The following is a 17,720-nucleotide window of genomic DNA, read 5'->3' as shown; positions in this document are numbered from 1 at the left end:
GAAGGCCCGGTAAAGCTTAACCGGGAAGGAAAATCTGGATTTAAAGGTCAAAGGATTCCAGATTTTCAGCACCATCATCCAACTATAATTGAACTGACCAATACTTGGTAAATGAACATTTTCCATCCATTCATCCATTTGATATACCTCAGTTGGCTCTCGAGCAAAAGGTTGGGTACACCCGGGACTGGTCGCCATCTGCTTGCAGGCCACACAGGCAACCATTTTAGTCCTGTGCTAATTTGGGGTCTTCAAATTATGTATGTACGTTCCTTGAAGGCGGAGGAAGTCCGAGTAGCAAGCGACAACCCACACAGGCATGTCGGAACATCCAAACACAGGAAGGGCCAAAAGTCGAACCCAGAACCGACTGTGAGGCAGACGTCTTAACTGCTTACCTCCCACTGTACTGACGATGAAAATGGAAAAAAGTCTACACATTCAAAATCCTAAAACCTCCAAATACTTATAGGCCAGACTAGGTTTCTGTTCAGTGCATAAATGGATGATGCCACATTTCAAAGTATTGGAGAAATTGCAAGAGGCATATCCTGCACATTTAAGGCCACGGTCCTACTTTAATGTGATTTAAAAAAACAAAACACAAAAAAAGACTCAAGACAGGTTTAATGCCTATATTGTGAACTTTATATTAACAAAAGATATTACAAAAAAGGAACAAAACTCCTTTGTCCGTTACCGCCACATATAACACTGCCCCCCCCAAATATATTTTTTAAAGCAATTTCAAACTCTAGCAGAAAGTGGTCAGCATCTGTAAAGAAAGCTAGCTAGATTTTAAATAAATGTCCAAATGAGCAAACATACATCACACGGAATCATGTTTTGCATTACAGGATATCGAATAAGAGTCAATGTAAGGCCAACACTTTTCACCCTCATAAACATGAAACAAGAACTTGACAATTTGACAAAAACAGTCCCATCCATCCACTGTAGGACAAACCTTAACACAATGAACAAAGCTGACCAAGGAGTCCTCACTTTTTGGGGGCGCAGACTTTGGCTTGGTGGGCTTGTAAGACAGCAATCGCCTCGTCCACCTGATGATCGAAAATACAAAAAAGATTACAGTGGAACCTCAAGTTATGACACCCCCCCCCCCCCCACTCTTAAGCAGGGGTCATTTTTCCCACTGGAATGAATGGAAACGCAATGAATCCATCCCAATCCCCAAATTCAATTGTACAAACCTTTGTTACCGTCAGTGTGGGTAAAATAGCGCAGTACAAAAATAAATCGAAACACTTCCACAAAGAAAATAAAAATTAAGGTTTATTGCTCATTAACGACAAGAAGGGGAAAGACAATAACTGTGCCGTGAAGCAAAATTCACCCCCTTCTTTCTGATTTTTTTTTTTTTTTTTTTGCATATCACACACAAAGGTTTCAAATAAAACCAATTTTAATATCCTAAAAGGCAATCCAAAGAAATACAAAAGCGCATTTTTCAAATGGCAAATCAATTTACTAAAGTACCAAAAAATTCCAAACTTTTCCGACACTGTGAAAAAGTAATTGCCCCCTGAACTGAATATCGGGTTGTGCCACCCTTGGCAGCAATAACTGAAATCAAGCGTTTGCATAATACTTGATGACTTTTGAGGAATTTTGTCCCGCTCATTTTTGCAGAATTGTTTCAACGCCGCCATAATGGATGGTTTTCTAACATGAACTGCCAGTTTAAAGTCAAACCACAGCATCTCAATTGGATTTATATCCAGACTTTGACAATGCCACTCCAAAACCTTGATTTTTTTTTGAGGCATTCAGAGGTGGTGTCTTTTGGATCGTTGACAAGCTGCATGATCCAAGAGCACCAACGTTCTTCAGGATTTTCTGGTACACAGCAGAATTCAATTTTTCATCAATTACAGGAAATTGTCCTGGTCCTGAGACAGCTAAGCAGCCCTAAGACCATCACACTGCCACCACTATGTTTAACTGTTGGAATAATGTTCTTTTTCATCAAATGCTGTGGCATTTTTACGCCAGATGTAAAGGGCCACACAACTTCCAAAAAGGTCATTTTTTTCCACTCGTCAGTCCAGAGAATGTTGTTCGAGGTTCTTTTGTGATCTCCTGGATGAGTCGTTGACGCACTCTTGGGACTAATTTTAGTTGGCCGTCCACTCCTGGGAAGGTTTGCGACTGTTCCCAGTTTTCTCCATTTGTGGATAATGGCTCTGACAGTGGTTCACTGGAGCCCCAAAGCCTTGGCAATGGCTTTGTAATCTTTTCTAGACTGACGGATTTCAATCACTTTCCCCCCCCCAATTTCTTCGGATCGTGGCATGATGCATTGGTTCTTGAGCTCTTGTGACCTACTTCACATTCTCCCAGATTACATGTGTATTGAATTGATTTCTTGATTCAACAAGTATGGTGGTAATCAAATGTGGGTGTAGCTTGTGAAATTGAACTCATGTTTCCCAAATTTTTGGTTAGTCACAGTGACTTTGCGGGCAACTAATTTTTCCACAGAGGGTTTGAAAGGTTTGGACTTTTTTGTCCCTTAATTGAATTGGCGTTCTGAAACTATTTTGTATTTTCTTGGGTTGGGTAACATTGCACATTAACGATTCATTGGTTTAATTAAAAATATGATAGAGTTGAATAAATAAATACTATAGTTTTTTTTTGTTGCAAAAATAAGAATGATTTCCGGTCTTTAATGCAGTCAATGATTGTCACGCAGCGCAAGTAAGTACAGATTTTTTTTTTCCCCCCTTCGTCCATACCAAGACTGTTCGCAAACAAAAAATACCCATCTAGAGGTACAGTGAAGAAAATGAGTATTTGAACATATTGCAAGTTCTGCCACTTAGAAATCATGGATGCGTGTGAAATTTTCATCCTAGGTTCATCTCCACTGTGAGAGATCATCTAAAAAGAAAAATCCAGAAATTACAATGTAGGATTTTTTAACAATTTATTTGTTACACAGCTACAAATGAGTATTTGAACACCTGAGAAAACCAATGTTTATATTTGGTATAGTAGTCTTTGTTTGCAATTCCAGAGGTCAAACATTTCCTGTACTTGTTCACCAGCTTTGCACACACTGCAGGAGGGATTTTGGCCCACTCCTCCAAACAGGTCTTTAGATCAGACAGGTTTCTGAACTGTTCCTGAGAAACACGGAGTTCAAGGTCCCTCCAAAGATTTTCTATTAGGTTTAGGTCTGGAGACTGGCTAGGCCACGCCAGAACCTTGATATGCTTCTTACGGTGCCATTCCTTGGTTTTCCTGGCTGTGTGCTTCGGGTCATTGTCATGTTGAAAGACTCAGCCACGACCAATCTTCAGTGCTCTGATTGAGGGAAAGAGGTTGTTCCCTAGAATTTCACAATACATAGCCACGGTCACCCTCTCCTTCATACAGTGCAGTCATCCTGTACCATGTGCAGAAAAACACCACCAAAGCCTGATGCTACCACCCCCATGCTTCACAGTAGGGATGGTATTCTTGGGATGGAACTCATCATTCGTCTTCCTCCAGACACAGTTCGTGGAATTATAACCAAAAAGTTCCATTTTGGTCTCATCTGACCACAAAACTTTCTCCCATGACTCGTCCATATCATCCAAATGGTCATTGTCAAACTTGAGATGGGCCTTGACATGTGCTGGTTTAAGCAGGGGAACCTTCCGTGCCATGCATGATTTCAAACCATGACGTCTTAGTGTATTACCAACAGTCACCTTGGAAACGATGGTCCCAGCTCTTTTCAGGTCATTGACCAAGTCCTGTTGTGTCATCCTGGGCTGATTCCTCACGTTTCTAAGGATCGTTGAGACCCCACGAGGTGATATCTCGCATGGGGCTCTACTTCGATTGAGATTGACAGTCATGTTTACCTTCTTCCATTTTCTCATGATTGTTCCAACAGTGGACCTTTTATCACCAGACTGCTTGGCAATTTCTCCGTAGCCCTTTCCAGCCGTGCGGAGTTGTACAATTTTGTCTCTGGTGTGTTTGGACAGCTCTTTGGTCTTGGCCATGTTACAAGTTTGAGTCTTACCGATTGTATGGGGTGGACAGGTGTCTTTATGCAGCTAACGACCTCACACAAGTGTATCTGATTCAGGATAATACATGGAGTGGAGGTGGACTTTTAAAGGAAGACTTACAGGTTTTTGAGGGTCAGAATTCTCTTCAGACCCCTCCATGATTTCGAAATGGGAGTATTGTTCAAATACTTATTTGCAGCTGTGGAACAAATTGTTTAAAAAAAATAATTTCTCGATTTTTCTTTAGATTATCTCTCTCACAGTGGACATGCACCTACGATGAAAATTTCAGACCCATCCGTGATTTCTATGTGTGAGAACTTGCAATATAGCAGGGTGTTCAAATACGTATTTTCTTCACTGTACATTCTCTATGAAAGTTTGATACGTAACCCAAATTGTCTGTCAATAAATGAATTCATAACCCGAGGTTCAACTGTTTTTGAATGATGAATATTTCTATTTTACAAATCACGATGGAGCCCATAAAAGTACTGATTTTTGCCTTGGCATGGAGGGACTCTGGTGACTCCAGCATGTGTCGCAGCTCCGCGTTGTCTATCTCCAGCAGCATTCCAGTAATTTTTCCAGCCAGGTTTGGGTGAAGAGCATGGATTAGAGGGTACAGACGCTCACCTAAAATATAAAATACACTGAATTCATTTAATCAATTTAAATTAATTCAGTCAGATGAGACCATTTAAAGGGCCACAATAGCATGATACTGTAACCACAATCCAACCACTGTCAATATTGTCTTGTAGTCCGTAAATCCATACCAAAGAGCTGCTTCTGGTCCACAAGTGGTGCTGCAGCCAACATTGAAGTGGTGAGTGGTTCAATGCTTTGAGCATGCGCTGGTTGCTCAATCACAGGGGCAGGAACAACCTAAGAAAATTTTAAAATCTTTTCAACAGGCAATCAGCTGAAACAGTGAAAAAATTAGATATTACAAAAAAGGAACAAAACGTACTGTGATCCGCTGACTTACTCTCTTAATTCATTCCTAGATCTCACTCGAACTTCAAATCACAGACAAATAAGAAACATTCCCTGTCAATTGACTGTCTTTTGTTCTTCGTACTCAACATGTACAGTGCCTTGTGAACATATTCGCCCCCCTTGAACTTTTCAACCTTTCCCCACATTTCAGGCTTCAAACAAAGATATAAAATTTGATTTTTTTTTTTTGTCAAGAATCAACAAGTGGGACACAATCGTGAAGTGGAATGAAATTTATTGGACATTTTATATATATATATATATATATATATATATATATATATATATATATTTTTTTTTTTTTTTTTTTTTTAACAAATAAACTGAAAAGTGGGGCGTGCAATATTATTCGGCCTTTTTACTTTCAGTGCAGCAAACTCACTCCAGAAGTTCAGTGAGGATCTCTGAATGAGCCAATGTTGACTGATGATGAAGAGAATCCACCTGTGTGTAATCAAGTCTCCATATCGAGCTCGTGCACGTGACGTCACCATTTTTACGGCGCAATATTGCCGGTCAAACAGAGCTGCTCGACATTGAACCGTAGGAGAATATTAACAATGCCCGAGACCTGTTATGCCGTTGGTTGTCACAACCGACGAGACAGATATTCAAAAGACATCATTCTATGGAATAGCAGCTAAAAGGACCAGACAAGATTGATGGATCTCACCAATTAAACATGATGGATGGTGCCCAACAAAATACACACGCCTGTGAAGGGATCACTTCATTACAGATAGGAATTGTTCTTCTCAATCTCAAATTAGCAAGAAGTATTTATAATGCCAAGTTGACTCATTTGAGAACAATGCGTATTTTATTAAAAAAAAAAAGTGTTAAAGAGAGGTTTACATGTGGCAGCGATAAGCTTCAGTGTACAGAGGAGCCAACTCGCTGTCCTCTTCCCCCCCCCCCCCAACCATAGCTAATGAATGCGAGTTTGTATTTAAATATTGGTATTTGTATTGAAAAAAATCTGAATGGGTCCATCACTATGTGGGATTTATTCTTGATTAAGAAGAGATCCACGAACAAAGTATTTATATGCGTCCAGAGTTTCATCCACTTTCAAACTTTTTCATGTAAATCTCGAAAACTTACTCACGTGTATATCCAGTTGTCCAAGACAAACGGAAGCAAATTAACAGTCCACTTTATCGGCAAAAACATTGACTTCGGCATTAAATATGGGTCCCCTATGCCAAGTATCTAATTTTTCCACATACCTTCATTTATTATCACCTAAATGTTTAACGGTATCAGACAAGCCCTGGATGAGGTGCTATCAGATGTATTTTTGTTTCGTCGCAACAGAATTAACTTGCAACAATGCTTTGTTTGACCGGCAATATGGCGAGTCACGTGATTTTATGACGCAGGTGCAAGAGCTCTATAAATGCACCTGCTTTGTGAAAGTATCTGGGTTCCGTTTAAAGTGCAGAGAGCATCATGAAGACCAAGGAACACACCAGGCAGGTCCGAGCTACTGTTGTGGAGAAGTTTAAAGCCAGATTTGGATACAAAAACATTTGCCAAGCTTTAAACATCTCAAGGAGCACTGTGCAAGCAATCATATTGAAAAAGAAGGAGTATCAGACAACTGCAAATCTACTAAGACCCGGCCGTCCCTCTAAACTTTCATCTCTAACAAGGAGAAGACTGATCAGAGATGCAGCCACGAGGAACATGATCACTCTGAATGAACTGCAGAGATCTACAGCTGAGGTGGGAGACTCTGTCCACAGGACAACAATCTGTCGTACACTGCACAAATCTGGCCTTTATGGAAGAGTGGCACGAAGAAAGCCATGTCTCAAAGATATCCACAAAAAGTCTCGTTTAAAGTTTGCCACAAGCCACCAGGGAGATACACCAAAACGTGAATGAAGGTACTCTGGTCAGATGAAACCTAAATCAAACTTTTTGGCCACAATGCAAAATGATATGTTTGGTGTAAAACCAACACAGCTCATCACCTGAGACTGGGACAGAGATTTATCTTCCAACATGACAATGATCCAAAACATAAAGCCAACTATACAATGGTTCAAAAATAAACGTATCCTGGTGTAACAATGGCCGTGTCAAAGTCCAGACGTGAATCCAATCGAGAGTCTGTGGGCAGAGCTGAAGACTGCTGTTCACAAACACTGTCCATCCAACCTCACTGAGCTTGAGCTGTTTTGCAAGAAAGAATGGGCAAGAATTTCAGTCTCTCAATGTGCAAAACTGATAGAGGCATACCCCAAGCGACTTGTAACTGTAATTGCAGCATAAGGTGACGGTACAAGGGAGCCGAATAATATTGCACGCCCCACTTTTCAGGTTTTTATTTGTTAATAAAGCTTAAAATAGTCAATACATTTCGTTCCACTTCACAATTGTGTCCCACTTGTTGATTCTTGCCAAAAAAAATTAAAATCTAATTTTAGATCTTTGTTTGAAGCCTGAAATGAGGCAAAAGGTTGAAAACTTCAAGGGGGCAGAATACTTTCACAAGGGACTGTATGTCGGACTAGGGCAGCACCAACTCCCGGAGTCAAATTCCTTGTGTGTTGTTACATAATTGGCCAATAAAGCTGATTCTGATCCTGAATTCATCTTTCCTCATTGAAATGAACAGATAACATTCAGGTCGTGTGAGGCCTGACGCACACCAAGCGATATGGCCGAACACGGGGGAAAGTGGACCATCGCTCTTCCACCTTGCGCGGTTCAATCATTTTTTCAGGTAGTCTTTTTGAAGACTGAGGTCTACCTCCTTTTCAAACAGTTACTGTTTGAGACAAACCAGTGAAGCACCGACCACGCAGGAATCCACAACTTACACTTCATCACGAAAACCTGGTCAAACGTTTGATCACAAAATTTGAAATGTTATTTACTTTGTGAACCACAGCATCGACCCTGGCCATTTGTTTCAGCTGAGTTGCACAGGGTAAGAAACAAGATTACTGATGCACTGTTAAATATGTCCACCAGAGGGCCTCGGTGCTACCATCTATCGATCTATTCATTCATTTCCCATAGCGCTTATCCTCACTAGGGTCACGGGGATGCTGTTGTCTACCTCAGCTAAATCTGATCGCAGGGCATAGAAGACACAGGTGCTTCCCTAAGGCAAAATCTGCAGGAGGGTCCCACAATCAGTGCGTTCCTCCTCAGGACAAATATTTAAATCTAAAATTTGGGCGTAGGTCACATGATGCAATGAGAATGTTGTCAGCTGCAGGAGTATAAAGTAACCTTTAGCCCTTCACATAACTCTGTACCAAAAAAGTAGCTCTCACTTTCAAAATGGTTCGTGACCCTGCTCTATATACAGTATCGTACGGATGGGTGACAGCACAACAGCTGGTTCTCGCATACACTTAGTACCCAGAAATGGAAATTTTCTTTTGTGAAAGCTCCTACATTTAGGATTGCCAATTACATCTGACACCATTCACCGACAATTCCACTTTCAAGTTATAGGAACACCAGTGGGTGATGAGCATCAACTCGTAAAAACTAGTGGATGAATCCTGTGCATGGCGAAACAGTTCAGTCAGGTTTGGCCGTATCACTCTGGAAGGTTCCATCTTCACTTTAGCAGTAGAGTTTCTCAACTTCACTAATACGTCAAACTTTTGGTTGCAACAGCAAAAAAAATAAAAAATTCAAGTCTTCGTAACCTGAAAAAACTAGGAAGTAAAGGTATCACGCTGGACTGATTTTTCATGTAGAAGAGTCTCAGAACTAATTAGAACTTGGTTAAGTACCTGGGGTCTAGTCATTGGTACAGGCATGACCTGCTGAGGGTTTCGCACCGCAGACGAGTACTTGAACTGATTACTCCTGGAAATACTGGACAGGTCAGCTCGCCCACACGCAGTCTGAGTTCCGATGTTATCTAAATAAAGAAAGGAGATGCATTGTTCAAAACTGCTCCATCCATGTCCATGCGTGTATGAGATGCCAGGACTGACTTGTCTTTTGTGTGGAACTGACAATACGTGGAGCCTGCGTGGAAGCCTGTCTCAATGTGGCGATGGCAGTGGAGCCACGGCGAGGGGTAGACCCGCCAACATTTTGGGTTGAGTATGGACCTGAAAACATGGGTAGCATCGTTTGTGTCTAGATGCATCATTTGAGCCTTAACACATCCACATTGTCCCGAGTTATCCCTTCACCCTGCACTCTGGGGGACTGTCCTGCCCAACGAGGAACCGATCTCAGGTTGCTGATGGCGTTGTGCTCATAGAAGGTATGTGTGGAAGCCTGCAAGATAAATGCTCGTTTCAAATGAAACGACAAGATCAGCAATATTAAATAAAAATCACAGACACATTGCAGTTACGATTACAGTGCAACACTATTTGACAGTTCCGAGTACAAGCATGGTTACGTAATGGAGTGGTCCCCAATCACTGGTCCACCGACCAATACCAGGGCGTGAGGAATTTGTTACCAGGCCACAGAGGAAGAATGACCAGCTTATATATATTTTTTTGTTTTATTGCAATTTGTAGCCAGCACGGTAGCTCAGCTGGTAAAGCATTGGCCTCACAGTTCTGAGGACCCGGATTCGATCCCGGCCCCGCCTCTGTGGAGCTTGCATGTCCTTCCCATACCTGCGTGGGTTTTCTCCCAGTAGTCCGGTTTCCACCTCCATTGCAAAAACATCCAACATTAATTGGACACTAAATTGCCCTTAGGTGTGATTGAGAGTGCGACTGTTTGTCTCTCTGTGACTTGCAATTTGCTGGCAACCAGTTCAGGGAGTACCCCACCTCCTGCCCGTTGAGAGCTGGGATAGGCTCCAGCACTCCCCGTGACCCTCGTGAGGATAAGCGGCAAAGAAAATTGATGGATTGCCATTTGTGAGTCAGTGTGTTTTATTTTGAAAATTGACAGGATCTTCTCCACCAAAACCGCAATGTACCTCAATTGACACATCGAGACGGCACAATAACACTTGTTTTCTGTCCCAGCTGACTCAAACCAGGACAGAGCTCAAAGAACGAATAATTGAAAAAAAATAAGTTCATTAGGGTTTATTGCAACAGTTAACGCTCATGCACCAAGTCCACTCTGAGACAGATACAGTTGTAAGTTTCTGCTTGACACTTATGCAGAGTTAAGTCTACTCACATTGAGGAGCTACGGAACAGCATTCTGATGCGCACTTCTGCATCAAGCCCACAATGCATGCACCATAAACAGCGAAGGACGAAGCAGAAGCGCACAAGCACGGCAAGTCTGCATATACATGTGCACCTACGCTAAACCAGTCCACGCTGTAATGAAGGTTAGGGGAACACTGATGTAACAAACCATACCATTGGGTACAAACGTATTTAGACCCCCTTACATTTTTCACTCTAATATTGCAGCCATTTGCTAAAATAATTTAAATAATTAAAATAAGGAAATGGCAAGTCTAATGGCCGCTTGTTGTTTATATGTTGGGGGAGAGCCTCATGCCAGAGTATAAGCCATAGCCCACCGCCATCAGGGAGATACTTTAGTGCCGCACGAAAAAAAAAAAAAAATTGCAGCAAGTGGAGATCGTGAAAAAGAGTCACGCTATCGCAACAATTCAGTAATATAATGTCCTCAGTCTTTACACATATTCTAACATTGAATTGTTTTTTTTTTTTTTTTTTTTTTTTTAAACAAAAGAGTACAATGAGTTTAGGAGAACTTTAAATCACTGGGTTAACATTTTCCTCCCTGTACTGGGAATGTTAAATAAAAATATCAAAATAGTTTGGGTGGTATTAGTTTATGTAGACTGTTGGCTTATTCTTATAACTTAGATGGTTAGACTAAATTTTATGAGCAAATTATGGTTCAAGAAATTCCAAAGGTTTCACATACTTTTTCCTCCCACTCTTACTAACCTGTGGCACAGTCATGTAGTAGCCAGTCTGATGGTACGAGTCAATGATGGGACTGGTCATGCTCCTCAGGGTGGCCAGTCTCTGCATGTACTTGTTAGTGAGGATCGCTTTGCGCTCCTCCCTTCGCTGGGCAAGTGCCACATACAGGGGCTTAGTAGCAATAATTCTTCCGTTCATCTCAGTTACTGCTTTTGTTGCTTCCTCAGGTGAAGAAAAGCAGACAAAGCCAAAGCCTTTGCTTTGGGACCCATCAGTCATGACCTGATGGTGGCGAGAGGTCAGCACAAGCATCATGATGGCTCTTCCATTTGAATTGGAAACAGTGTAGACATACTAACAAAACTAGAATCAATTGCATGGGAGCTATAAACATTTCAACAACTAATTTCAATGGAAGCAGTAGACACCTGCAGACATTTTTTATCCTCTGCAAAAAAAAAAAAAAAAAAAAAAAAAAAAAAAAACATTGGGTCTCAGTTGTGGTCTGTGTTTTGTCATCTAATCTACATCTGTACTATCAGAAGGCGCACATGATAACACCACGTACATTTTTTTAAGTATCATTGCGTCATTTTTCTTTACACATTACAACCATTTGGGCGTTTGTGGGTGCTTGAACAGATCAATCGAATTACCATGAATTTAAAATGGAGAAAAATGACTTGAGATACAAGTGTTTTTTTTTTTAGTCATGAGCATGGTCACGGAAAAATTTCAACTATTGTGCTTCTCAATGTGTCATTCCAGCACATACCTTGGCACTTGTTATGGTGCCATAGGGGGAGAACTCCTTCCGAAGTCTCTCATCATCTATGCTGTCGTCCAAGTTCTTCACATACAGATTGACACCCTGAAAAGAGAGTTTAACAGTTATATCAAACTCAATTGACAAACAAATATATGTGAGGTTAACTGCCACGCAAAAACAAGACAAATAGCATTACTCTTAAGTCAACTACTGTGCAGATACAGAAACTTTTAACGTTCTGTATTTTAGCAAAATTCATGAAACCATTAACTTGACATTCTCATCAGTAGTACCTGATAACGCTGGATTCGGTCCTGTTTGATTTGGTCAAATCTGCGCTTAAGCTCTCCTTGACGCTCAAGCCGCTTCTGAGCCCGTCCAACGTAGAGGAACTTCCCATTGAATTCCTTACCATTCATCTCATCGACTGCCTGGTGAAAACAAAGGCGTCGGCACCATAACTTTACTAAACCAATCACACCAAATCCACCTCACTTCTGCAATCTTGCTCCATCCACTTTGTAGTATTTGTTTAAGATTACTTACAGACCCTCAACAACCAAAGAGTAACATTTTTCAGTGTAGAGCCAAAGCTTGGGCATTCACCTCAAATTAGTTCTTGTACTGTGGTACACTGACTTACAAGTTTATGTCTTTCAATAACCCAGTCAAAAATCACTGAGATCAACTACTCCCCACCCCCCAAACACACACACACAAAAAACATTAAGAAAACTAGCACTGCATTAAAAACATACAATATATAGAAAGTTTCCCAATTGATATACAATTGAACGTTTTTTGGGGCCGTTTTTTGCCACAGTGAGCAGATTTTCCACCTTTTCGTGGACAGAGGTTTAGAACTTGGATTACACCCCATTTGCCCCCCCTACGACCCTTGGCTCGCATTGTAATCAACTCCTTCAGTTTTTAACGATAGCAAATATTGTAAAAGTACTCCACTTGTACTGCTTTGCCAAGTTGACTACAAAAAGAGAACTCACTTGTGTTGTACGATTTTCAACTTCAATTCAAATGGTCTTCTCAGAGCTCCCTTTTTACAACCTATGGTTAAAATTAATCTGACAAACTACCAGCACAAAAAACGGAAATGAGCGCACAGAACAAGTTACCTGTAGTTTCACAACTGAGGGCAGACAGACGTAAATTCCACTACCACTATCTAGTGGCAGAGTTGAAGCTGATTTGCAAGTCATTTATGATGGGCAATGCCCAACAAGAAAAAAAAAAAAAAGCCAGCTTGCATCTTTAAAACAATTCACCTGAGGTACTCGTACATAGCAGTACCACTGTATTTTCTAATTATTGCAGTCTCAAAATGTCTGCCTAGTTGTATGGTTTCTGTTGATTGAACACGCACATCGTAGCACAAATGAAATTATGGACTTGAACTCACTACAGAAAACTTGATACTACCTTTTGCGCATCCTCATGGTTGGCATAGTTTACAAAGCCGAATCCACGTGAATGACCTCGCTCGTCCTTCATCACACGCACACTAAGCGTCTTTCCTTTGAGGAGAACAATACAATCATTTAACAAGATTTTGACTGTTTAGGAAAAAAGGCCGATACAAACTTTCATTCATGCTTACCATATGCAGAAAAAACATCTTTGAGATTGTCATCAGTGTAGTCTTCACCAAAATTTTTAATGTAGATATTGGTGAATTTCATAGCTTTGGTGCCGAACTCCTGCTCTCGATCCTTGCGGGACTTGAATTGGCCAACAAAACTGCAGACATGATCACACCAGGGGATAGAAATAAATTTAATTGTCGTGAGGGTCATAATAAGGTAAGGTAAAGGTTACTTAATGACAAATACAAACGCATACTCTTATAAGAGGATGCCAATAACTATTGGTTTGTACTTCCCTGTAAGCAGAGACTGGTAGTAGTTATGAGCTACATTTACTATATTATGGGATAAATTCCACTTGTCAGTGGTTCCAATGCAATATGATTGTGACTTTTATGTCAGCATTTTTATTTTAAAAAAACATTTTCTTCTTAGCAAATCAATCTCAAGACAGTCTTGATTTTCACAAAACAGCTTGATGCAATTGAACATCTTTTACAGGACAGTTTTGTATAAAACAATTTGGGGAAATTTTGTAAATTTTTCCTCATGAATATTTTCTCTTGGGTGTTTCACTTTAGCTTTAAGTGTGACAGTGTTGTAGTATTACATGTATATATTTTATACATTGAGGGCTGAGTGGCGTAGCATTCAGGAATTAGCTTTTGTATTTACTGTAATTTCCTTATCTTCAGTATTTGTCTTTTGCATCTAAAACATCTGACAGATCAAATGGATGTACTCTATCCCTGGGTTTCACTAAATATTTTTTAAAAAAATATTAATTTGAACAATAATCAACTCGCTGTTTGTATCTTCTTCTACAGGATGGATTGTCAAGGATTTGCGTCTTATGACTGTCACCATTAACTAGTTCTGAAGTTTGAGCATTTGAAAAATCAAATGAAGTCAGGCAGTCATAGACCTGCACAGTCTACATATGTCCCCACTATGAAACAACCTTTTCAAAAGAGAGTCAATAGCATGGCTAAGATCCATATTTACTTTACATACTGTATTACTACATTTCCTTTCAGCTTGTCCTGTTAGGGGTTGCCACAGCGCGTCATCTTTTTCCATCTAAGCCTATTTACTGTATCCTCCTCTCCAACACCAACAGCCCTCATGTCTTCACTCAGAACATTGATCCACCTTATGTTTTGGTCTTTCTCTCACTCTTTTGTCTGGCAGCTCCAGCACCCTTCGACCAATATACTCACTCTCTTGCCTATGGACATGTCCAAACCATCGAAGTCTGCTTTCTCCGAAACATGTGAACTTGGCTGTCCGTCTGATGAGCTCATTTCTAATCCTATCCAACATGCTCACTCCTAGCAACAACCTCAGCATCTTCATTTCTGCTACCTCCAGTTCTCCTTCCTGTTATTTCGTCAGAGCCACCGTCTCTAATCCGTACATCATGGCCGGCCTCACCACTGTTTTATAAACTTTGCCCTTCGTCCTAGCGGAGACTCTTCTGTCGCACAGGACACCAGACACCTTCCGCCAACTGTTCCACCCCGCTTGGACCCACTCTTCACTTCTTTACCACACTCACCGTTGCTCTGGATTGTTGACTCCAAGTATTTGAAGTCATCCATCCTTGCCATCTCTTCTCCCTGGAGCTTCACTCTTCCTCCTCCATCCCTCTCATTCACGCACATATACTGTTTTACTTCGGCTAGTATTCATTCCTCTTCTTTCCAGTGCATGCCTCCATTTTTTTAAGTGTTCCAACACCTGCTCCTTGCTTTCACTGCCGATCACAATGTCATCTGCGAATATCATGGTCCACGGCGATTCCAGTCTAACCTCATCTGTCAGCCTATCCATTACCACCGCAAACTGGAAGGGACTCAGAGCTGATCCCTAATGCAGTGCCACCTCCACCTTAAATTCTTCTGTTCCTCCTACGGCACACCTCACCACTGTTCTGCTCCCGTCTTACATGTCCTATACTATTCTAACATACTTCTCTGCCACTCCAGACTTATGCAAAATAGGTTGATTTGTAAAAAGTACTGCTCTGCGAACAAGCAGCAAGTCAACCACCACATATTAACGCAAATTACTCTTTCATTCCTCAACGACTCCCAGTTATGTCCTAAATGTATGCTTTGTCATCATGTTTGGTTAGCGTCATACTAGAGTGGCTGGAACATTTCTCCAAGGAAATTAGCTAGTTTGGTGCCAAATTTTCTTGTCCACTGACTTAGCAAAACAGACAATCTGCTATGTCATACACCTTCAGCAGTCATTAGTATCTTACGTGTTTATTGTGTACTCCTCTTTGCGCGAGCATTTTTAAGAATGGCTCAATGGAAGATATTAATCTACTCACACTTTTCTGTCATTCAGCAGCATTCCGTTCATAGTATTAATGGCACGGTTCGCAGCTTCCTGAGTCTCAAAGTGAACAAAGCCGTACCCTTTTGAGCCTCTCTCATCACAAACGACCTAGAGCAAACAGCATTTACCATAATACTTAAAGCACAAGTTTTGGGTTAAATAGTGTACAACAGAGTTGTCGATATATCCACACTCACCTTGCAGGACAAAATATTACCAAAAGCTGAGAAAGTATCATATAATGCCTTGTTGTCAATGGAGTCATCCATGTTCTTGATAAAGATGTTGCCTACGCCTGACTTCCTGAGGCCTGGGTCACGTTGCGACCACATTATTCGGATTGGCCGTCCCTTGAGAACGTCGTAGTTCATTGTATCCAAGGCACACTCAGCTAAAAGACGGGAAATTTTTGACCAAACTGACAATGACACTCACTGCTAAGAGTTAGGCTCTGAATACCTACGATTAAGTCAACTAAGAGAGTCATTTAATTTGCAGCCATTTTTCTCAAGATTCAGTTCAGGGACAGATATTCCTGTCAATGTGTGATCACCTCAAGATTATGCTCTTCCTCATATGCAGCATTCATTCTGGGATGTCTTGCTGACATTGACATGAGACCTTTTTTAGCATTACCCAAGATTTGATATAAAAAGCTATTGGATAATATTAGTAGGGCGGAACTGATGAGGATTCCTGACATTACTTTTTTTGTTAACATGACATCACAGAACTGTCGCCCTGTTAAATGGTATTTAGAAAAGAGGAGAAAAAACCACCATCACAACATTTAAATGGATAAATTTGGGGGTTTCCGCATCAGAGAAGTTAAAAAAAGAAGAAAGGGTACTTCACCATCCGCTGGTTGCTGGAAGTTTATATAAGCATATCCCAAAGATCTCCGGGTTATAATATCACGACACACACGAATTGACATGATGGGACCGGCAGGAGAAAACTTCTGGTACAGCATGGCTTCTGTAACATCTGGATGCAGGTCCCCGACATACAAAGAGGCGAGGGGATAGGTCGGTCCGCTGTTGCTCATCATTCGCGACTTCTAGTTCAACAATAAGGATGCATCCATTTAACAGCCACGTGTGCAAAGCATTCAAGTTGAATCTTTGATGACAAACATATTATACAGGTTTTAATCAAAATGACTAATAAAACCAGACACAGACAGGTGATGGTCAAATTAAGTTAAAATTTTCTTCATCTATTTTGATTCTACTTTTCCATGTAAGAAATTTTCACCAATTGTTTTTTGAACTAAAAATAAAGGGGCGACTTTTGATCAACTGTACCGCGAAGGAAACAAAAGTCAACTTCAACATCTTTCATTTCGTCTTGATGCAGTTCAAAAAAAAAAAAAAAAAAAGAACCTGGCAACAGTAACGACACTTTCAGGTGAACTTTGAAACAACTGAAGTATTTTATGTAACAACATAAAACTAAGTTGATGTGTAAGGCTCGATTGAACGCTACAGTGAAAATATATACGATTCAAATTGTACATAGAAATAAAATGTTCGGCGTTTAAGACATCGTGACCTGCTTTAATGAGACTACGCGCACATATCATAACCCTGGCCAAATTATATATTGCAGATTAAAAAAAAAACTGGAAGTATTTTGAGCGTTTGAGTCAAAAACATATAAAATCATCAAACGTTCTACTTACAGCTAGCCAAAACGTTGGACTGTGTTGGATATTTAGTGTAAGAACAGTCTTGAGCAGACCCGGTCGCGTCACTTAGGCGGTCGCCTCGTCGCGCTTAATTAGTGCCGCGGAACACCTGCATCCGTCCTCATTGCTACTTCATCCAGGAATTCATACGGCCGTCTACTGCGCGACAGAAAGTAGTTCTTGCCAGGCCAACCACTCGAAGTCGCCCCCTCGCGGAATTTGCACGTCAAACATTAGGAAGCTTTGACCACATTAGAAAAGGACAACAATTATCTTAAACGAAACTTTATTTCACTGGATGGTCTTTGACACGTTCCTATGTATTACATGTATAGTGAAACTAGAAGGGTTTTAAGATACATAAACACAAAGCTAGAATTACACCAACCATTGTTTTTCTCCAAGTCA

At 40.7% G+C, this 17,720-nt stretch overlaps 1 protein-coding gene across 2 annotated transcripts; it reads right to left on the bottom strand.

The window, feature by feature from the left end:
• Positions 1-609: 609 nt before the first annotated feature.
• LOC133506961 (embryonic polyadenylate-binding protein B-like) lies at positions 610-17,465 on the bottom strand. 2 transcript variants are annotated; one of them, XM_061831383.1, is made up of 15 exons: positions 17,307-17,465; positions 16,478-16,682; positions 15,820-16,013; positions 15,615-15,730; positions 13,288-13,427; positions 13,110-13,204; positions 11,966-12,103; positions 11,679-11,774; positions 10,925-11,185; positions 9,212-9,299; positions 9,008-9,127; positions 8,801-8,931; positions 4,814-4,922; positions 4,540-4,670; positions 610-1,064 (listed from the first exon to the last, which is right to left on the bottom strand). In XM_061831383.1, the coding sequence occupies exons 2-15, from the start codon at positions 16,671-16,673 to the stop codon at positions 1,002-1,004; spliced, it is 1,878 nt and encodes a 625-aa protein (XP_061687367.1). In that variant the 5' UTR covers positions 16,674-16,682; positions 17,307-17,465; the 3' UTR covers positions 610-1,001. The 2 variants fall into 2 exon arrangements, with proteins under 2 accessions (XP_061687367.1, XP_061687374.1); XM_061831390.1 differs by having other exon boundaries at positions 16,478-16,609; positions 17,307-17,456.
• Between the last annotated feature and the right edge of the window lie 255 nt (positions 17,466-17,720).

This window comes from Syngnathoides biaculeatus, chromosome 2, assembly GCF_019802595.1.
Source record: "Syngnathoides biaculeatus isolate LvHL_M chromosome 2, ASM1980259v1, whole genome shotgun sequence".
In the NCBI taxonomy this organism is placed as follows: Eukaryota; Metazoa; Chordata; class Actinopteri; order Syngnathiformes; family Syngnathidae; genus Syngnathoides; species Syngnathoides biaculeatus.
Note: the sequence above shows the minus strand (reverse complement) of the source record. Positions and strands in the feature narration are given on the sequence as shown.